The 22021-nt window shown below is 45.9% G+C and overlaps 1 protein-coding gene across 8 annotated transcripts in view; it reads left to right on the top strand.

The window, feature by feature from the left end:
* The window catches only part of ITPR1 (inositol 1,4,5-trisphosphate receptor type 1), a 169729-nt gene that overhangs the window by 77717 nt on the left and 69991 nt on the right, over positions 1-22021 (top strand). For 3 of the 8 annotated variants that reach the window (XM_009984139.2, XM_009984138.2, XM_009984137.2), the window contains 8 exons: positions 228-428; positions 1937-2188; positions 2725-2850; positions 3603-3731; positions 7499-7619; positions 8282-8466; positions 9801-9949; positions 10896-11007. In XM_009984139.2, coding sequence (XP_009982441.2) covers positions 228-428; positions 1937-2188; positions 2725-2850; positions 3603-3731; positions 7499-7619; positions 8282-8466; positions 9801-9949; positions 10896-11007 — 1275 coding nt within the window. Of the gene's footprint in view, positions 1-227; positions 429-1936; positions 2189-2724; positions 2851-3602; positions 3732-6583; positions 6611-7498; positions 7620-8281; positions 8467-9800; positions 9950-10895; positions 11008-11184; positions 11194-14502; positions 14530-22021 lie in introns of all 8 variants that reach the window. The other 5 variants (XM_086618914.1, XM_086618913.1, XM_086618909.1 and 2 more) reach the window with 3 other exon arrangements.

Genomic DNA, 22021 nt, shown 5'->3' with positions numbered 1-22021 from the left:
GGCAAGATCTGTTGGTTGAGGACCGTTTCAGTGTAGAAAGTTCAAGAGGCTGAAGTGGACTGAAAAATAGGCTTTAGATACAAGCCTTAGTGTTGAAAGATGAGGTCCTCAGAAACGTTCTTTTCAGGCCTGCACCCTGCAGGAATGTTGACTTTATCCTGACCTCTGTGTGGGTTCGATGGGTTTGTTTATTTTCTAATTTCTTTTTCTTTCATCCCCTCCATTAGATTCTGGAAGCGGTGACAATGCAGCACATTTTCATGAACAACTTCCAGCTTTGTAGTGAGATCAATGAGCGCGTTGTTCAACACTTTGTCCACTGTATCGAAACGCATGGCAGAAACGTTCAGTACATAAAGTTCCTGCAGACAATCGTCAAGGCGGAAGGAAAATTCATTAAGAAATGCCAAGATATGGTAATGGCTGAGGTGAGAGCTGCAGAGATTTGCAAGGTCTGAACAGAAGTTTTCACATACCATTTGGTGAAAACGACAAATTGATCCTCTCGCTTCTGGGACTGCCAAGAAGCTGACAGTTAGCTCTCACAATGCGAAAAGAGCATGCAGCTACCAGAAAGCACAGGCTTTTTTGTGTCCGAAAGCTTTCGGGGCTCTTCACCCATGGGTGTGATGAGTGATCAGTTATTAATGATACTTACAAGTTACTTTCCAGGCTTCTACACAGCAGCAGGTAGGTGGGCTTATGAAGCAAGGGTGCCTTTCTCTAGCAAAATTGGCTAGGAGAGTAGTTTCATTTCAAGATTGCTAATGCAGAAGGAAAATTTTGCCATGATAGTATTTTGATGGGAATTTCTTCTCTTACCAAGACCTACGTATTCAACTGTTTAAGTGCTGAAGGGGAAAAAGTCTGAGGGTCTTGAGGAATTTAGGTGCATAAGTGACTGGGAAATTGGGGTGTCATGGTAGGGGAGAGGTAAGCGAAGGGTGAATAAATCCCTCTAAGCTGGATATCGGCGGTGATCTGTTTGACAGTGTGTTTGCGTGTCTGATGGGATTTTTAGTGGCCTCTTCAGCAGGGGGAGCCCGAGGATCAGATTTATCTGATCTGACTTCTGTGTATCAATCTTACTAGATTGATCAAAGGTCTTCCCTATTTTGTCGTTCAGTTCAAAAATGGTTTCTGGAGCTTAACATAGAGTTTAGTTTGCGAGATGCTCAGCAATCGGCTTCCGTGGGGGTCAGGAGCTGCTGAGAAAAGGAGGTTGCCTTGGGGGCTGCCTTCTGCCTTTTGTCTAGCTGCTTGCCACAAACCCTGCGGGAAGACAGCCTCAGATCCCTCCAGCTGCCTGCTCAGCAGTGCCCAACCTGGAGCAGGTCTCCATGTCCTCCTCCTTCTTCCGTTCATGAAGTTAGAGGAGATCTGAACTGCTTGGAAAACGTGGCTTACCCGGGTCTCAAAAGCTGATAGAAATCTTCAGTGTGTGACTTAACGTGTCACTCGCTAGCCTTGGAAAATTGATGATGTTTGTTCAGAAGGGTGGAATTACTGAGCCCTGCAGTCCTCCCATCCGGCGTGCCCCCGGGGCGTTTCTCTGAACAAAACGCTATGTCTACAGCTCGCCGTATTAAAAAGTCAGCTGAGGCAATATACGTGAAATAAAAAAGCACAATGGAAAGTCACAAGCTTCTTGGCACAACTTCTGTCTAAGCAGTCAGTTGGACTGTCTTTGAAGTTCTTCAGCAGTTCTGAAGTGGTAAATTCTTTAAGAGAAAATGTCACGCTCGAGCCCTCAATCCCGTGAAGGGAGCGCAGGAGGAATGCCCAGCTGACCCGGTGGGCTGCACTCCTTTAAAGTGTCTACACACCAGCTCATGGGGATTTGCACTGTGACAGTCAGCCCACAGATTAGGGGGGGATGCTGCAGGGAGAGGCGCAGGCTTTGATCTGCTGATGGAATATTTTTCTTTCTCGGTAGCTGGTGAATGCCGGAGAAGATGTCCTCGTGTTCTACAATGACAGGGCCTCCTTCCAGACCTTGGTGCAGATGATGAGATCAGAGAGGGATCGGATGGATGAAAACAGCCCGCTGATGTACCACATCCACTTGGTGGAACTGCTTGCTGTCTGCACAGAAGGCAAAAATGTCTACACAGAAATAAAATGCAACTCCCTTCTTCCTTTGGATGACATTGTTAGGGTAGTGACCCACGAGGACTGCATACCTGAGGTGAGGGCTGGTTGGAGACACTGGCCTATACGTACTTGAAACATGCTTGAGAGAGGTGTCCTGTTACTGAGTCTGGCCTGGGGAAGGTGGTGGAGCAGGTGGACAGTATGTTGTGAGCTGGGAAACTGGATTCCTTCCCTGGTTCTGCGATCAGCAACCCCAGTGAATCTGGATAGTTAAGTTAAATCCTTTTATACTTGTTTCCTTGCCCTTAAAATGGGGACATGATGCTGTACTTGCTTGTTTTATGGGGTTCTTGAGGCAGAGAGGTTTATGGAGTATGCTGCTAACCTTGAACAGATGGTTCTGCAGAACTGGAAACGATTATTATGCTGACGTTTTGTCTACAGTAATCCTGGTGTTTTTTATTGGAGGGTGTCTTGCTATTCATGGCATTAAATTTCACCCATGCTTAAGTAAAAGGAAGAAGTAGAATTACAGATTATTTATATAGCAGTTTGAATGTGACTTTATATTCATTCATAATACCATTCAGGTTTTGTTTTTTTAATGACAATTTTCTTCTCTGCTTGTAGGTCAAAATTGCGTACATCAACTTCTTGAATCATTGCTATGTGGACACAGAAGTAGAAATGAAAGAGATTTACACCAGTAATCATATGTGGAAGCTATTTGAGAACTTCCTGGTTGACATCTGTCGGGTAATGATTTCTGTATCTAGGAACTGAATTTAAAAAGCTTAAATGAACCGATTTAGTGTAGAGCAGTAAGAATAAGACATAACAGTGCATCAAGGCAATAAGTACCCTGAATATGGTATTCCTTCAAATTTACATGTGCCTTCTTTCTTTAGGCCTGTGGATTTCATTAGTCGTATTCCATGGAACACATGAATGTTTTCCTTTTATAAAGAAAGAAGAAAAAACACAAAAAAAAAACCCCAACAAACCTCAGAAAAGCCCCACACCCTGCTCTTTTGTCTAATGCCCTTTTCTGTTCTGCCACCTGGCTTGCTTATTCTGGCCAGGACAGTGAGCTCCTTCCCGAGCAATAGTCAACGTTTTTTGGCAGGTCAGGACAAATTTTTTCCAAGCTTGGCATTTGTTTGGCCATATGGCTTTTTGCCTGGGATTCCAAGTATTTCCCCATACGAAAGCATTACACCTCCGTCCTCCCTACCCTACTATTTTCTTTCCTTTAAGGCACTCTGCTGGTTTTGGTCTTTTTTTCCCTCCCTCCTAAACGTGCTATATGCCAACACATTAAAACAGTAACAGTGTTGGGCTTCTGCTATTGTGTGTGCTGGAAATCCAGAGATCCAAGTGTCGTAAATACCATCGTGGCAGGGAATTGCTGTGACTAGAACAGTGTGAAATCAGGAATTCCAGTCTGTAACACTTATTAATCTACCTTGGTCAAGCTGCTCCTGACCTACAAACGAATTGTCTTGCAGGCTTGTAACAACACCAGCGACAGAAAGCATGCTGACTCCATATTGGAGAAGTACGTTACAGAAATAGTGATGAGTATAGTCACCACTTTCTTCAGTTCCCCCTTCTCTGATCAGAGCACTACTTTACAGGTAGGAAAATGTAGAGAGACAGAAAAGTGAAAATATGCTGCAAGTACAATTATGTTGGTTCCATTTGCCAGTTAAAAAGAAACACCTCTGTTTGTAACAGGGAAGCAGATATGGATTCCTTGTGACTTGGAGGTTTCTTTTGCTGTAGAAGTGGAAAGATATATAGATGAGGGTTCAAATGTTTTTCCAGAGAGGCTGAAGTGTCACATTACTTCATTAGTAATTTCAACTCTGTACTACCACTGAGATCACACAGGTCTTTTGGAGAGGGTTTCTACATGTCGTTCCAGGTGAGAAAAATCACACTGCAAGTTGGGAGATAAAGGCTTTTTTTGTATGTTTGGTATTGCAGTTGCATCTAAGGGCTCTGGCTGTCCTCTTTGCAGCCTTAGATCAGAGTACAGGTGAAAAAGATGGTGTGGGCAGGTGCAGGAGAGCAAACAAGCTATTTTGCTCAGGGGTAGCTTGGCATGCTGGCTATCTGGCAGTGGTAAAGCAGTAGCATGGCAGCAAGGAGTTCTCCAGAGTGCCATGAAGAAGGAAGATGAAGCTTTGGTGGCAAGCTTTCCAGACAGGAGAGGGTGGTGCCTTACGGAGGGTGCAAAGGTGATTGTTTAAAGAAACCGTGTTTTTATAGGAAGATTCTAATTGCCTTTAAAACCAAAAAACTTCCAAAAACCCTGGTGTGTTTCATTCAGCTGAATAATTTTTGTCTTGTTCAGAAGTTGGGAGAACGTGAAGGAGAAAGCTTGGAACGTTTGCAAAGTGACAGGAGGTGGAGATTGCCACCGCAGAACAGCAGTGTCAGGAAATTGCCCTGATATTTGTATTGCAGCACAAAGATAACATCGTTCACGTATTCATAAATAACTTTTTGGGAGGAGTGTGGGTGGAGTGGTCAGGTGCCTGGCAGGTCTGCCAGAAATTGGAGTATGGTAGTTGTTGAAACTTGATGCAACCTCGCGGTGCCAAAGGCAGTTGTTCACAGCGCAAACTCCAGGCTTGTGATCCAATGCCACCGGCAGCAGGTTAGGAGGCATCTGCTTCCCAAAAGTGGCCATAAAGGGCATCTGGCAATTTGATGTGTCAGTCTCTTGTCAAAGAAGTTGTGCCAGCCCTTTGGATGGCAGCGAGCTGCCTGGGTGACTGCAGTGCCTAAGTGTTACATAGAACTGCAGCGTGACTGTGCGTCGGGTGAAGGCGTCCTTCTGCTCCGTGTGAGCAGTGCTGCTCCTGCTGTTCCCTGATGGACTGCCTGTATCTCCCATGTTGGCAGCCTGCCCTCCTCGAGCCAGGGCAGGTATTCCCCCCTGTCTGTCTGACCGGTGGCCAGCCTGTTCTGCCAGCTGGTGAGCACTGGGCACAGCCCTGCTCCTCCTGGGCTCGAGCCGCCCTCCGTGCTCAGACAAGAAGACAGAGCTGCTTTTGAGATTGGCTCAAGTGCTCTGAAGTTGCCAAACTGTGGGCATTGCCTGTGAGAGCGCAGGGAGCTGCAAGAGCTGTGTTTGGGCTGAGCAGCTCCGAGGGCTCTGCCGTGACTCACGCGAGGCCGAGCAGCCCAGGAGTTCGTTTGCTCCACGTGTGATGTGAAAGCATCAGCTGCTGGTGCAGGACCAGCCTCCACGCCACTTCATCAAAGCTTCATCACCAGAAAATGAGAAATTGAGACCAAGTTAGCCGTGTCCCCCGGGGCTCTGCCCTTCTCCTCTCCTCCCTGTCGCACTTTTAATTGTCACCTCTGACTGTGCAGCGTTTGAATGCACTTCCTTCCCATCATATTGCAGCCATCTGTTAATCTTATTTGTCAGCAGCTTTTCCTTAGTTTCAGTCTCTCCCTCTGCCTAGCAGGATTAAGTAACTTATTTCACCTCCCTCTTACTATCTCAGTTGATAGTCCTGTATTTTCCCAGATTCATTTTTCTTCTACATCTCTAAGTTAAAGCTCTGTTTCTCTTTTTCTGCCCGTCAGGACTCTTGCTCCCACCCAGGGACTCTCCCATCCGAGGAGCACAGCCCGTTGGACACCTGGCTGCGTGCATCTCTCCTCCGGGTGGGATTTTTCCCTCCCGTCTGAGATGCCGCAGGCCAGTCTGCAGCCACTGGTACCTGATCTGGTGCCACTGTCCCCATAGGCGGGTGACTGTCACCGCTCTCCATTGTGTTGCCTTTGGATTCGGTCACTCCCTGTCCTTTCTGCAGCACCTTGTCATCTCATTGCTTCCCCTGCGAGCCTCTTCTTGCCTCACGCTCCTTCGTGTTGTGGCTCGTTTGGCTTGTACCTCCTTGGAGTCAGGACCAGCCTTGCTTGTTCAAGGAACACCTTGTACGTCTGTCATGCAGTTCAAATAATATAAAATTAGGGGAACATAAATATGTCTTTTCAAAGAACAGCTGTCCAAAACTTTTCTGCTTTAACAAGTACTGTTTAGCCTGTGTGCCACCCAAGGCTGCTTCTGCCCAAGGCTTTCCTTTGCAAGTGTAGTTGGAGGCATGTGGAACATGGAGTAAATTTCTTATTTGATTTATTGACCTCGTTTAAGCATATGAAATGTCTTTGAAGCTCTTTAAGACCGAAAAGACTTTAAACATGAACCGAAAGGAATACCTGGGTGGCTTAAACTCAAAAGTGCAGGTATTTTCAGTCCCTTGAAGAATACTAGTCTGCCATGGTGTTGGTGTTTGGCTTATTTCTGGAAAGAACAATCAGGTATTTGCCTCTTAGTAATTTTTGGTTCTTGAATTCTGATTCTCCTTTCGTACATTTGATAATGGTTTTACTCGATAAATTGATAGATTTAATTATCTAATAGATTTGGATTTTTCGTCTAACTCCCCTTTTTTCTTACAAACAGGCATTAATCTTGACCAGAATAAAAGAGGTATTTTTTCACTGGTTCCTAAGTCTTGTGGGCTTTGCACTGTGGTGGTGTTCACTTAGCTGGTAGAAACATTGCATAGCTGGTACGCACAGGGACGTGGGGTATTCCCTCTCAATGTAGGTTCATTTGATATGTTTAAAATACTCTTTCCTCTACAGGTGAAATAAATGAATTGTTCTACCAAGTAATTACTGTACAAAACCAAGCAGGGAGTTTGGGTCAGTATTGTTGGGATGTTGCAAAGATGAAAGAACAGAGCTCATGTGCACGTGCGTGTTGGAGTACCTCACCTATCTGTACGGGAAGATCACATTGTGAAATACAGGGCTAAAAACTACACCTTGATTTTGACTGATCCATAGCAGCTGTAGTGTTTGACCACTAACTGCTACCTGTGTTGGAAGTGACAAGCACACAGCTGGTTTCTTCAGTAAATTAGATACCAGCTAATAATGCTTGAAATGATGAGTTTTCAACTCTGGAGCTGTGCTGAGCAATGTCTCATTTACCTGTGAACTCTTGAGTCAGCTACTGGTCAACGCTAAAAGAAGAATCTCTGTGTGCCAGGTTTGCTGATAACTCTGATTAAATACATGAAGATGACTGCTAATTTCCTTTGCTTAGTCAGGCTTCAATTACTTGAGGCTTTATGCTTTAGAAGCTATCTCTTTCATATTTCCCTTCCAGCCTTCGTTCCCACCCTTTCCGTTCAGCTGCTGATTGTGTGGTAGATACGCTGTTGCCCAACAGGTGGATGCAGACCAGTTAGAAATGACTGGTGTGCAGAGAGCCACGACTGACGCTGGTAACTGGTATACCTTAAGGTGATGCTGATACATCTCAATACGGCAGGAGTTTGACTTTCTTTTCTTTGACTTCATGTTCTAGACTCGCCAACCTGTCTTCGTGCAGTTGCTGCAAGGCGTGTTCAGAGTGTACCATTGCAACTGGCTAATGCCAAGCCAAAAGGCCTCTGTGGAAAGCTGCATTCGGGTCCTCTCAGATGTAGGTAAGAAATGGATGTCATCAGAACTAACTGCTGCAAACATGGTCGTCCAGCATTTGCTGCTTACGTGTCATCCTTCCAAAAAGAAACTGCAGTTTACTTCCCACGGGTGCCACTTGGAGATAGCTCGGAGCCAAGGCATGCTACAAAGCCAGAGTTACATCGATATATTGTCATGATTGAGCAATAGGTGTTGTCACTGTAATCCCAAGTGCTTTCTCTGTTTAACCTCAAAACTCTCTGCAGTCCTGTTCATCTGCAGCAGGGAAATAGTTCTGTTCCACTCCTCCCAGTAATTTGCTCCACTGTTAGTAGCAAGAAGAGTAATTTGTATTGGATATGAGGCCAAATTGTGCTGGATAGGTGTACACGTGCGTTAGCATGAGATGTTGGGAGTGTGTGTGTTTAGGGACAGGTTCCTCCTCCCACACTTAGAAGACAGTAAACAGCTCTGAGGCGTGAAAGCCTGTAAACGTAGTGCTACACAGAGGCCTGACCCATCACACAAGGACTGAGCATTGCGTTGTTTGAAGTGTGCACAAAGGAGATGGTAGAAGGAATTGCAAGTTGTAGAAGGAATTGCAAGGAGAGCTTGTCTTGTTCTTGTGCTGGTTGTAATACCTGGGCGGAAGGAGTCGATTCTCACTGACTTTTGCTTGTTGCAGCAAAAAGCCGTGCAATTGCAATTCCTGTCGACTTGGACAGCCAGGTCAACAATCTCTTCCTGAAATCTCATAACATTGTGCAGAAGACTGCAATGAACTGGCGAATGACTGCGAGGAATGCTGCCCGCAGAGATTCGGTGCTCGCCGCCTCCAGGGATTATCGGAACATAATTGAAAGATTACAGGTGACTACACAGCACCCCTTCCGCCTTCGATAAGTAAGTCATGCACTTACTTGCATGACTACACGAGAGGAGGAATTTCCTAAGTAGAAAGACATTTGGGAATGAATTAACGAGTCAAAATGCCACGTGGTAGTCAAGTTAAGCTGATGCTGAATATGAGACTCCTGTAATACTGTGTATAAAATCAAATGTAAACCATTGTATCAAGACAGGTAATTGAATGTGCACGGCGGGTGGGTGTAGAAGTACTCATCCTAGGAGATGTTGATATTTGAAGCTGGTGCTACCTGGACTACTCTTGTTCCACCATTAGTAATGTTTCTTTGGTAAGATAGGACTACTTCATCATCACAGCCTTCCAAACTCCTCCGGTGCTTTGCTCCTTGTACACCAAAACTCTCAGTATAATGCAAGTCCTGCCTGGAAAGCGCCACAGAGCTTGAAATAAGTAGATCAACTGGTTCCTTGTGAACCAGTTGCTGCCACAGTCACTCCCTGAACAGCGTGTACATTCCCATACTGGTTTTGCTAAAAAGACTGTTTAAACATAATACTCTGTGTTGGAAATAAGGATTGATGTGTTATAGCTATATTCTCTGTTCAGATCTATAGACAGTTCAATAAGGCCTTTTTTTATACCAAATGAAATTAATCACCCTGAATGATGCCTTTATCCTTTGAAGATTCTTTCTCTGGCCAAAAGCTTTTTCTGGCAAACAGTTCTAACCAACTTTACGTAAACTTATATTACATAATATAAAACCACTGCCCAACCCATTCTCATTGAAATAGCTTCTCCCTCTTTATCCATTCCTCTCTATTTGTCTGTTTCAATTTGATTAAACTTCCTTTCTGACTTCAGAGGTATCCCAGTATTTTCTGCTTGTTTAAGTATTAGGATAAACATGGTTTCATTTTAAAGTAGCTACAGCTTTCCAAACATCGACGAAAAGGGGAAGAATTTAATTTTTTTCATCATTTTAACAGTAGTACTTCTTTTTCTCAGCTCATGTAAGCGTAAATAACCTGATCGTTATCACAGAGTTTCAGTGCAGCTCTGAATCTGCATTTTTCTCTTTCCCCATATGAACAAGAACATCTACAAAGATGGGGAGGGTGGGGGGACTGCTGGAAATCGGGCAACTACTTTTAGAGGCAACTATTGAACGATAAAATTGAAAGTCTTACCTGACCAAATTCTGGGGTCTTTGCTCTGGTTTATCCAGGCAGACCAGACCTAAAGGTCCTGTCTCCCTTTTGCGGTTTGTAAAATTGATCTGCGCTTACATTTATATGTATTTAATGTTTGAAATCTTGATGTGATTATATTCTAGGACATAGTATCAGCTTTAGAGGATCGTCTGCGTCCTCTTGTCCAGGCAGAGCTATCGGTACTGGTAGATGTACTTCACAGGCCTGAACTGCTCTTCCCAGAGAACACAGATGCAAGGAGGAAATGTGAAAGTGGAGGTTTCATTTGCAAGTAAGTTGTCCTGAAGCCTGGCTTGTCAGGAGAGGTTTTGTTATGTTTCGTTTTTTCCCAATTTCCTCATGCCTTATGGAACGGTGGCCTCTTGCCCATCTTTACGTAAAGCAGAGTGTTTCATCATACAGTAAATGCCATTTTCCTCGGTGGGGGGAAGCTCTTGGGGATGGGGAAAGGCTGCTTGATGTGCTCCCACAGCTAACGCTTAAAAATTCCTGGCTTTGCTGCAGAATAGAAGTGTCATAAACAGGAGCATAGACAAGTAAAAAATTACAAGCTAATCCCAGTTACTCTGTCTCTGCCTTCCACCCTAGTAATGTTTGCAAGGTGCTTGATGTTGTAGCACTTAGTGCTGGGTAAGTATGTCAGAATCGGCTGTTACCATGTGCATCACCCAATGCAGATCCCCCCCCAGATTTGGAGGGAAGGAAAAGCAATGATTACAAGGTCATGTAGAAGGCAATTCAGAGCAGAATCTGGCTTCTCAGGTCACCTCCTGAAGGGGTGGAGTATATAGAGAGCTTATGGAAACTAAGTACCAGAGTAATAAAGAAGTGCTGGGTGGGGTAGGACTCTCCAGGACTCTCAGAAAATTGTTTAACGAAGTAGTACGTGGAATAATTTTCTTTCTTACTGTTTGTTCTGGAGGTCCAGCAAGTCCTAAATCTCACTACCTCTTCCCCCGATTCCTTTCTGCCCGTAGTCAGAGGGTTTTGTCTGGCTGTCCTCCTGCTGGGGGGGATGCGGTCTCCTTCACAGCATCACCGAAGCTCACGGTGGCTGGTTCAATGTCGCTCCTGAGAGAATGTTCCCAAGATGGTTGTAGAACAGTATCATAATAAAACTTGTTTGCAGCTTAAACCAATTAAGATAGCCACGTATATCTTATCCCATTTTAGAATATTAGTACTAAAACAAGCTGTGATTGATTGGTTATTTTCAGGTTAATAAAGCATACTAAACAGCTGCTAGAGGAGAATGAGGAGAAACTATGTATTAAAGTACTGCAGACACTCAGGGAAATGATGACCAAAGATAGAGGCTATGGAGAAAAGGTAACGTAATTTACAGTTCATCATTCTGTGTTAAACACTGTCTTTATTATTCAGTAAAGGAAAATAAAATTCTCGCTCTTTCAAGTTGTGTTTTGTATATGTAAGCACTTCTGTACTGGATCAGGAACAAATCATTTTTAGTCAACTAATAACTTCAGATATAATTTGGAAGGTAAGCTTGTTTCTGTTGGTTTTCTACTTTAGACTTCCAAGTTTAAGTCTTAATTCCTGCGGTTGCTGGCACTGTAAAATATCTGATTTCGTTACCTTTTAATGAAGAATATAACCTCTTTATCTGCTCTCTGGGTCTTTGTCAGGTCACATAACTTTCCAACAAGAGGATATGCTGCAGTTTAATTTTAATTTATATACATCTGAGTCGTCATCATCTTGTGAATTATAGATGGAAACTGTCTGTACACCCACCCGTGGTTTTCTTTCCCTTTCCTACAAACAACTCCTTTGTCTTGTTGAGAAGAACGTTTTTCTGTAGGTACAGACCTATTCTCTGCTCTCATCACAAGAGCGTGGATATGCACACAGGTTTGTGTATCTAGGCATTCCTGCAGTCCAGCTCAAACTCCTTGTCTAATTGCTCATGCATTTTTGAGCAACCTGGGTTATTACCATGCCACACGGTAGGTGTACAAAGCAATATACCCTCACAGTGAATGTGCTCGTGAGCAGTTGAGGTTTTCGAGTTGAGACTGGGGGAAGCAGCGGTGTGGAAAGACACTTGCTGCAACTGGGAGTCCATGCCTGAGAGCAGATGGTGTCTCATGTCCAGTTCCCGCTTGCAGTAGGGTTTAAAGTTGTTGCACAGGACTAGATTCACAACACAAAAAGGCAAAAACTTTAGAAGATGGTTCCATAGTAGTTATTTATTCCTGTAGCTATAGCTGCAGCTGCAGGGAGGGAGATGCTCTGAAGGCAGAGGAACCCGTAGCATCGCTGGGCCAGCTGGGATGTCGCACATGACCTCTGCTTTGGCTAGCCTAGCTGGAAATGAGGACGATGTAGGAGTAGAATATGGTGCTCTCTTGCCAGTCCAGCAAGAGGCAGGTGCTGGCACGCCAGGGCTCACGGACCAGGAGGAGGGCGAGGAGGCTGTGTGCATGTGGGTGTGCACGTGCATGCGTGGGAGCTGTTACCCGAGCACGCCCAGCCGAGCACGCAGCGGTGCCGTGAGCGAGCGGGAGACTCCCAGGAAAATGCCCGGAGGGAAGGGATGGCCGGTGCTGTGCTCCCTGCCCTGGCAGGGAACGCTCTTCCCACGTGCTGCCACTACCTCTTGGCTGTCAGAGCTCCAGCCTACCTCCCAGCTCCTGCTGCTGCCCTGCTCTAGCCTGCAGCCCTTCCTAGGGATTCTTCCTCGCTTTCCAGCAGCAGCATTTTTGAAAGAACTCGTTGACTTTGAGGGAATGCCCTGATCAGCTGCAAGAAAGAGGCGTATAAACGTGGGAGGAGGAGAGGAGCAGGGTCGGTAGGAACGGGCAGTGACTGCAGGTTTCAGCTCACTTTCAACACACTGTCCCTTTCTGCTGAAGTGGCAGTATCGTGTGCAGGGTCATAACAGCACAAGATGAAGCCCTGTGGAGACCTTCTGTCCTCTCCTCAAGGTCCCTTCACTGAGACATCTGCGATAGAGTACGAGTCTGATCTGGAAGGGGACCGGTTGTAGCCTGCAGGAGTTAGTCTGCTCCTGCCAAAGGGCGTTGGGAGAGACGGCCCTCTTTAATGAGTGTAGGGTGCTGATGTTTCCTGTTGGCCAAAGCTGGGGATGTAAAAGACTCAGGGCAGTCATAGATTCAGTCTTACACTTTAACACATCACTGTACTTTCTCCTGTTAAAACCAGTCGAGAGAGGCTGTCCAAGGTCACCTGAAGTAATGCAAAGGGTGGATGATGCATAGCTATACACCAGCAAAATCCAAATGAGAGCTTTGAGGTTTTTTTTTTTAATGCAATATGCCACTTGGAGATTTTTATAAATGGAAATTAATTTACAGAATTTTATTGTTTTTTGCAAACTTGGGTCAAGCAGTATTTCTAGAAGGTACAGTTAACATAACTTGCACCATTCAGACTACGGAGAACTACAAGATTCTGAATATCTTCATAGTGTAGAAAATGCATTAATTTCTGAAACAGTAGATCAGTTACATAATGCAAGATAAGAATATGCTTGCCTGTGTAGTGGATTTCCGAATATGAAAAAGCAGCTGATTGCTTACAGATAGACTGCTAGTAGTAGTAGAACAGCTTTTACTGTCTGACTGTGAGAAGTGCAATCGTATTTATTCTCCCTTGTGACTCATATAACTGTATTTAGTCACCACTTAAAAGGCAATACCTTTTGTTTTTAAAATCATCCTTCAGTGTAAAAAAAAAAAAAAAAGTGTGACAAAACCAACCCAAAAACCCAACAAACAACTTGTGCATCCATTCTAAATACAGAAGTCTCTACATACAGAAAGGTGGCAAAACTTGTTCTTGTGACCACCTTATTGATCATGCCAGCATTATTGCTTCTGGGTCAGATGGTCACAGAATTGACAGCAATCACTTCAAAGTCGTGCTCAGCAGCAGAGCCCCGCGGAAGTTTTGGCATAGCGTGTGATTTTGCTGTAATACCGTGTGGTGCTCGCTGGAACAATCAGATTTATAAAAAGGCTGTACTCCTCCCCTCACACTTAATCTCTCAGCACAAATAATAAAGGTGCCACCCTCTCCCAGCCCGTGGTTGTCCCTTTGTCGGTGGGACGCGTGATGAGCGTTGCCTGCTGCCGTTAGCGAGGGCCTTCGTTCAACAGCTGGGGTTCCTCTGCAGCGTGCAGAAACCCTGGTGAGAGCACAGATGCACAGAAGCTTGTGGGAAGGCTTGAAGCTTCACATATTGCTAAATGCTCCTCGTCTTGGCACGCGCTCAGGTTTGCTCGGTGACGGGGAGCATACTGTGGGATATTTAATAGGCAGAAGACTTCACTACATTGACAGTGTAGGCTAGACCCAAGTTTTTTACTTTGCTGAAACATGTCATTCATGCACGTCTTCCTGGGTGCCTACCAGATGATTAGCCTCAGTTCTGCAGGACTCGTATCTTAAAACTCCATTTCTCTTCCCAAACCGAAGATCCAGCCTCTGCACTCCTGCTGCTGCGCACAGCTCACGCTGGTGACGACTCTTAAGCCCAAGGGTGAAGTTCTTGGATCTCGGTCAGCCAGCCCGCGTGGTTTGTCACTTGGCACGGGAACAAAGCCAGGCTGCATCCTACCTCCGGAGCTCCCTGGCGCAGCGCTTCCAGCGGCGTCGGTTCCCCGACCCGCCGCATCCCGGCGCTTGCGAATGTTTCTCATGCCAACTGTAAAACACTCACGATGTTGGGTTGCAGCATTAAAGTGTTAAATGATTTATAAGATCCTAACATGAAATGTATTTGTAATTTTTCTTACTAACGCTTGCTTTCAATTCTTCCCCTTCTTTCTTTTCCGGCAGATTACCATTGAATTGGATAATGCTGAGGTTTTAATTTTATTTATCTTCTACGGTGTTGTTTCTATGGTGTTTGTTTTATGAGTAGCCCTGTGGTCTGTCCTGTCATCCCTTCAGCACTGAGCTTCCCAATTTGTACGCCTGTGTCAGTGAATCAGTTGAGTTTTCAGTCTGCCGTGTGTCCTCGCTGGGAATAGTCACCGTAACTAATTCCGTGTGTCATTACTTGGCGGGTTAGTCCGAATGCAGTTGTACCTTCTGGCAGTACCTTCTGCAATCAGCTGGTGCCACAGTAGGTCCTATGAAGTTTAGGAGCAACCCTGAGTGCTTTTGGAGCACCAGCTGCCACGAGCACCGTTAAAACGTCAGCGTTGAGCGCTCGGCCGCGATTACCGCGTCATCGGTGAGCTGGCTCTTTCTGCAAAACTAAACACTGAGGTTTCGTGGCCTCCACACAGGTTGGAAGGACCTGCCAAAAGCCAGCTGGAGAAGACCCCGAATGAGGTGTCTCCAGTTGGTGACTGGCAAGAGGCGTGACTCGCGTCCGGGGCTGGCGGGGGACTGGCTTCTCGCACAGAACCCGCGCCGCTGGCTTCACCGAGAAGGGTGACGGTCACGCGATTTATCAGAGCATCTCGCTGTCCTTCCTGCTGCTCCCCAGTCAGGGTTTGGTGCAGAAAGCCACGTGAAACGTTGGGATGTGTTGCGAAAGCGGTGTGGTGTCACCCGGTGAAGATAACTGACTTGGGAAGCTGTTTCTCTGTGAAAAGCTTTTTTTCCACCAAAACCTGCCTTCAGCTGGCAGCGCAGCGGCCCGGCCTGTGTCGGTGCTGTGTGGAGCTGTTTTACAGGTGGAAAAGCCATCTTTGAGTGAGAACTTTCAGTTTAATTGAAATTAAGCTTTCTAAGGACTTCTGAAAGCAGCGTGTCTGGTTCGGGCACCGGCGCACGGGCTGGAGGGAGGGAGCTGAGCTGTCTCTGCTGCTGCAGCTTCCTCATCCAGCTCAAAAAACCCCCATGTGTGGGTGCTAAATTTGAGATTCTTTTTGCATAAATGTGTAATACTGAGAAAGTGATTGACTGGCACCTTATTTTACTGAAATACCATGAAAAAAAAAAAATAATTTTCCTCTCCGTGCTTTGTTTCCTGCATTCCTTCCCAAGCCAACCTTTTATTTGGAACAAAATTTAACCACTTAAAATGTTACTACTCTTTATTCAGTAGCGTAGGTAATGAAAGAAATACACTATAAATTGCTTTCTGTAGAACTTGTTAATTTTGATGTTGGTCAGCTTAATTCACCTGGGTGAACTTTGTTCTGAGAACTAAATAATATTTGAGGACCTTGCCTGTTGAAATGGACTTTAAATTTGAACTGTTTGTCACGAAAGTAGATCAAGAAGTGTACGTATCACCCAGGGTTGAGTCGGAAGATCTTTTCTGTTCAAGAGGGCTTTTAGGAGCGGGAAGAAGCAGAATTCCTCGCGGGAACAAACCGGAGTTGTGGCTTTTTTGGTTTGTTTTTAGCCTCTGGTTGGGATGCTCAGGCCCCCGCGGTGCCATCACCATCACACCGGCATGTGCTGGGGTCCCCTCTCCAGGTTGGGGCAGAAGGTCCAACCAGGGTCTGAGATACCTTTCCCATCACCAGTTTCAGCTTCAAAGAAAAGCTCTTTACTGGAAAATCCTCAGCTAGAGCTGCTCGGAGTATTCACCCTTCTGTTTGTCGGTGGAAGTTTGCCGCTTTTAGCGTGCGTAGAAGATAGCGGATGGGTAGGACGTACGCTGGGAGCGAGGGTCTGATTTTGGTTTGGTGTGAAGGACCTTTTTTTGTGTGCCAGAAGTCTGTTTACTGCACGGGAGTCGCCTCTGACCTGTGCTGGCGTGAGACAGCTCAGGTGTGTCTCCAAGCTTCACGCCAGACTTGTAGTATCATATCGTTACAGAGGTGCTGCGGTGTCCAACCTCTGGTGTAATTGTTTTCTCTTTCTATTTGATAAACCAAGATTTTTTTTCACGTCTTCCCTGGGGGGTTCGCACCAGCAGCGTGCTCGGGGTTTGTAAAGTTAATCCATCGCACATGAACGTTTCCATCAGACTCCAGACCCCTTAGATTATGTGGTGCTACAGCTTCCCAGAATAGCATATATATAAATAATTTTGTCTTGGAGAAACTTCAGACAGAGACTTGAATTGTTTAATTGCAAATTAAGTCATAATATGAAACTCTTTCCCTTTCAGTTTCTGGCTGTAATGTGCTGTCTCTGCCTGCAATAAATCAGCCAGAGCGTGCAGAGCAATTTAGGATTTGGTCTGGAGGCTGCAAAGGAGGAACTTTATTGCTCCTCAATGAAGCAACTGCGTGGAGGGAGCAGGTGTGTGATAACCACCGGCAAGGAGTGCTGGCTGCTTGTACAAAGGGATTGGGACACCAAGACAGGGAGTCTTGATGGAAATCCTGGGGTTCTCCCCTCCTCCCCCCTGTCAACCCTGGAAACTGTAAACATTTAGGGTAAAGAATACAGAAATCTTCATTATTAGTAATATTATTAACCTCCCTTTCTGTTGATTTCTGCACAATTGAATTTTTTTCTGATCAGCTGAAAGGCTTTTTATTCCCTGAGGGTAAAACTCTGTTAAAGCAACCATCTTCTGGCATGATTTCAGAGGATTTATGCGATTGTATACAGCGATTTATGTATCTTAGTTGCTTACTGCAAGGTAGTTTCAGTGAGTGGTGGGTCCAGATAATAAAAGATACTAAACGTGCCAAGAGCTCCGTGCATTTGTTACTGAAAGTCGTGATAGGAAATCGGCATTCCAGTCCCCCTTAGCGTTTTTGTGAGCGAAGAAAGGGAGTGAGGGCCCTTTTCACTGGCTCAATAATGCTGGAATTCACCTGACGGTAGGAAATCCCCTGCAGAAGAGGAAGGATGGTGAGCAAGGTCACAGCACCCCCCGAAACACCCGGCTGAGCCGCTGGGGATGCTGGAGTGTTTGCAGTGCTGGAGAAGTGGGGTGGAGATGACAGGGAGGGCTTAAAATTCCCTTTTTGTTGGAAATAAGGGACAGGAAGGAACTGTAGTTTTCCAAAGAAAAGCGGCACAGTGTGGTGTTTGTTTTTTCAACATCTATTGCAATAGTCTGAGGACCATGATCTGGCCTGGCAGAAATATGGTGATAACATCTTTAAGCTCTTGTAGATGTTTTTTGTTAGTGGTTTGGTTTTTTTCTTTTAACTCTGCAGCATCCGCTGTTGTGGCAGGATTCATGTAAAAGGTTTTTCTTCTGGGGACAGAAATAAGATATGCTGAGAATTAGAGTTGCCTTGCAGTATTTCCAAAGCATTCAGGTTCCTGTAGACTTGGAAAAGTACACAGACCTTTGGGATAGGGGCTGCATAAAATTGGTATTAAAATAGAGCAGAAAAGGGCAGAAAAAGTATCTTGAAAGATAGATGAAACGGACTGTTTGTTTTGATAGAAAACTGAAGCCATTGGAAACTCTAAACCGTTTTCCATGCTACTTGCAACACGGTTGTGTTGGGTTTTGTCCTGATCTTGGGGTGCTGTGGGCTTGGGGCTTGTCCCTGGGTTTGTAGCAGGGCTCCTGCTTCTCTGGCTCCACCGGCTCTCCCGGAGCATCGTGGGCGTTGGGAGCTGAAGGGGTCTGACGGGAGCTGAAGAGCTAAATAGGATGGTCACAGCATTGTGCGGGGTGCTCGAGTGCTAAAGAAAGGAGAAACCCCCAGGGCAGGGCACTGGGATGTTGTCTGCAAAAGCCCGTGGGCTGAGGATCCCTTGGTCCCCCCCTTCCTGGGCTGGGACGGCCGTCATCTTGTTCTTCGTGGCGCTATCAACAACGCTGGTCTCCAGGAAGAGGGTCAGGACCAAGCTAAATCTGCCTCAAGTGCCAATCTTCACACGACAGCGATAACCAAACCCCGCTCCTAATTAGACACAACAGCTTAATTGGCTTTTAACTGAATCCCCAACCCACTAAAAAGTCCAGGTGCGATACGAATGTGGATTTTGCGGCGTTTCACGACGGAAGTTGAGATGGGGAGCTCCACCGTGGGTTCCCTGTGGTCCAGGACAGCTCCAGCAGCACAGCTCCCGCCCCGCTGGGGCATTCCTGTTTGCAACCAGGCGTTCCCGGCCGCTCTCCGGGGTCCGGATGGGCGTTTGGGGACAGCGTGGCCCAGTTTCCACCTGCAGCGCGACTCTTGGACACCGCACCGCGTATGTCCTGGAGAAACACGTTAATATTTTATGGACTGAAGAGGAGAGAAGTGTGAGTGCTGACCTGCAGGTGGCACGCTCAGGATGCTGAACGTGCCTGGGAGATGTCCTACTTTTTATTTTCTTTTTTTTTTTTTTTTTCCACTTTTTTTTCCCTTTTTCCCCCTCCCAGCCACATTGCAGTGAGCTGCTCCGCTGGGCACCTGCCAACATTCAAGCAGCAGTTACATAAGAACAGCGCTGCTTTTTTTTCTTTTTTTTTTTTTTTCCTGGAATTTAGGCCTGCTGCTGATGTGTGACCTTCAGCAGTAATTGCCAATAAACGCGGCGGAGATGTTTACACCACTGGGGCTGCCGGCCCCCCCGAGCCCGCACCAGTAGCTGCTGTGCCAGGGATGCTGCCGGCGCTTCCCGTGACCAGTGGTCCCATACTGGTGGGTCTGGATTTGATTGTTCAGGGTGACGAGGGGGTGCTCTGCTGCTTCCCCCCACGGGGCTGGTGGGACCCTGGGCAGGGAGCAGCAGACACCGGAACGACCAAATCCAGCAAAACTTTATAAGCACCTGGAATTTCCTGTGTAATTAATTTAGTCCTTTTTTAGGATTTGAAGTTAAAATACCGAATTAAGTAAAACCCCAGTGGTTGGTTTTTTTTTGGTTGTTGGGGTTTTTCTATTTTTATTTGGTAATGATGCTTCTTTATGCAGCTGATAAAATGGTGTCCAGCAAGATACACCTGCAGACCCACTCAATATAGTTTTGGGTGGGTTTTTGGGTTTTTTTTCACCTCTTCACTTTGGTCTCGAGGTTTCAAGTAGGTGAAAAGGGAACTGAAAATCCTGGTTCAAAGGAGTTGACTGAAGTAACCTTCTCAGTGCTCTATCAATGATAAACTAAAACTACGACGGCTGAGTAGGGTGCAAAATATGTGCTGGTTTGTGCATCTTCTGATTGGAGTTGGCAAATGTATTAACCTCTGAAGTGCTGGAGAGAAGCACTTACAAATTATTTTCCTTGTAGAGAGACCTTACTCCACAGTCCTTTCTCTTGTGTATTTTGCACTTAGACAGTGCTTCACTTGTTATGTCTCAAGCAGAGGAAATGCAGGCTCTCATAAATTTTTGTGGGCTGCCTTATATTTTTTTTTCCTTCAGAAATCCTGCAATCTTTGGACCGTTCTTATTGCACAAACTGGAACTGGTGAGCTCTTTGGAAAAGGAGACTGGAATATTTTTTTCTAGTTATTTGTAACCAAAAAAAAAAAAATATTTTACACCATCTTACTAGTTAATTAAAACTGCTTATGTAAGATGTGTAGTGAGGCTAGTTCTTAGTATATTCAGTTATTGTAAAAGACCTGCAAGATTGAGGATTTAAAGAGAAGCAAGTGATTGCCCTCCTATTGAAGGTTAGTGGCATATCAGAGACTGAGGTCTCTGGCTCCAGGAAAGCCCCAGCCCAGGTAAAACATGATTTCTCAACGGAAAGCTTTGGAAAAGGAGAGCAGGCACTCCCGTAGGCGCATCTCCGTGACCTCTCGGTGCAGGCACTGACAGCCTGTACGCCAAATTTCCCACCTCATCGTCTGGCAGCGCACAAAGTCTCTGCAGATTCACTGAGATAAGGGAGGAGAAAAACGTTCAGCCACGTCCCCGATCTGGGTGTGCACCGCGGTGGCGAGGCGAGTGGGTGTAAGCCTGTGGTTGCTGCTCCATCACGTGCCGGTGGGAGCTGGGGTGCTCCCTCTGTCCCCCATAAATCCCACGTGCCTTCTGCGAGGGCTGGGAGAGCTGCACAGCTCGGAGGAGCCTGTGCCAGGACACGGTGCTGCTCCACGTCACCTGCTGCCTCTTGATTTATGGAGGTGTGAGATCCTCCATGGCTAAAAATACACTGCTCAGCAGCTTTGATGCGGGTCTGGTACAATGGTGAAGTGGAACGTGGGAAGTTTGTCAAAGCAGTTCAGTGCTCTTGGTTCCCAATTATTCCCCTCTGCCCTGAAACTTGTCCGTCGCGAGTCAAATGCGGTTTTGACGAACACCTACATATCATCTGCAGAGGCTAGAAACTTCCTGTCCACACTTTTTCTCCTTTCTGCAAGGTAACAGGATGCCTTCCAAAGGAGACTTGGCAAGCAGGTGACCTACGTGGAGTTTTCTGGTGTTATTGAAGAGCTACGAAGGATAGCAGCGTAATTTGTGCTCCGGTCTGTTGTCGTGAATGGGATTAGGTGATGCTTTTGCTGTGTGGCTTTCAAGTAAGAGCTGTACTGGAGGTACTTTGCACAGAAAAAAGTGGAAATTCGGAAAAGGAAGGGAAAAAGTGGAAAGGGACTTCCAGAACTGTATCTGAACAGCCAGTTCCACTGAAACTCTAGCTGATATGGGAGATGGGAATGCCAGAGGCAAGGCAGAGGAGGGCAGTGGTTTCAGAATAACGTGTGTTTGAGGTCTTCACTGCAGTTCCTTGCATCTGGATACACAACCTGGCCATCAGAAGCTTCACGTGACCTTTGGCTGACTGACTCCGTACTTGTGTTTTTCCCCTTTTTATTTCCTCCTCTATGCCAAATCTCTCTCCCCTCCACCCCGATAATTAGATGCCATATGCATGGAGTTGGGTTGGTTCCTGAATTCACAGATTTCAGGACCAGAAGGGAACCGCTCAGGGATTTAACCCGACTTCCCGCGCAGCACAGGGCACCTGATTTCTCGCCATTGCGTCTCTACCGAGCCAAATCCATTTAGTTGGACTAAGCTTCTTCAAAATGCTCAGTGTTGAATCTTGAAGATCTCCCAGGACAGGTGTCTGTTTACTGTTGCCTCACACCAGCCTGGTCACCTTTGTAGCCAGTTTAGATACTGATTGGAAAACGACCTGAAGGAGATGTGTGGTAGTTTGGAAAGTGGCATCAGGCTGGGGAAGTTAAGCAGTGTGAGGTTTGTCAGTCCTCTTAATCCTTTGAACTTGGAGATGGCCTGAAGTGGAGGAGGTTCATGTTTGTGAATGCACTGGTTTGTCCGTTATTTTGTCAAAATTCCAAAGTTTGGTGAGGCTGAAGAGAAAAGGATCCAGTTTGTGACAGTGTTCGTGTGTGTGTGCTCATGCAAACATGCAGGATTTTCAGATATGATTATTTCCCACCTGTTTGTAACATTACAGTATGTGCTCAGTGCTCTGGATGTTTACTACATAGTTGAGTTTAGAGAAAAAAAAAAAATGAGAAAAGCAATCCTGAGGCTTTAAACTGGAATGGAAATCTTTCTGCATTTCCTCAAAC

This window comes from Tauraco erythrolophus, chromosome 12, assembly GCF_009769465.1.
Source record: "Tauraco erythrolophus isolate bTauEry1 chromosome 12, bTauEry1.pri, whole genome shotgun sequence".
NCBI classification, from domain to species: domain Eukaryota; kingdom Metazoa; phylum Chordata; class Aves; order Musophagiformes; family Musophagidae; genus Tauraco; species Tauraco erythrolophus.
This window is presented reverse-complemented; position numbering and strand designations above follow the sequence as displayed.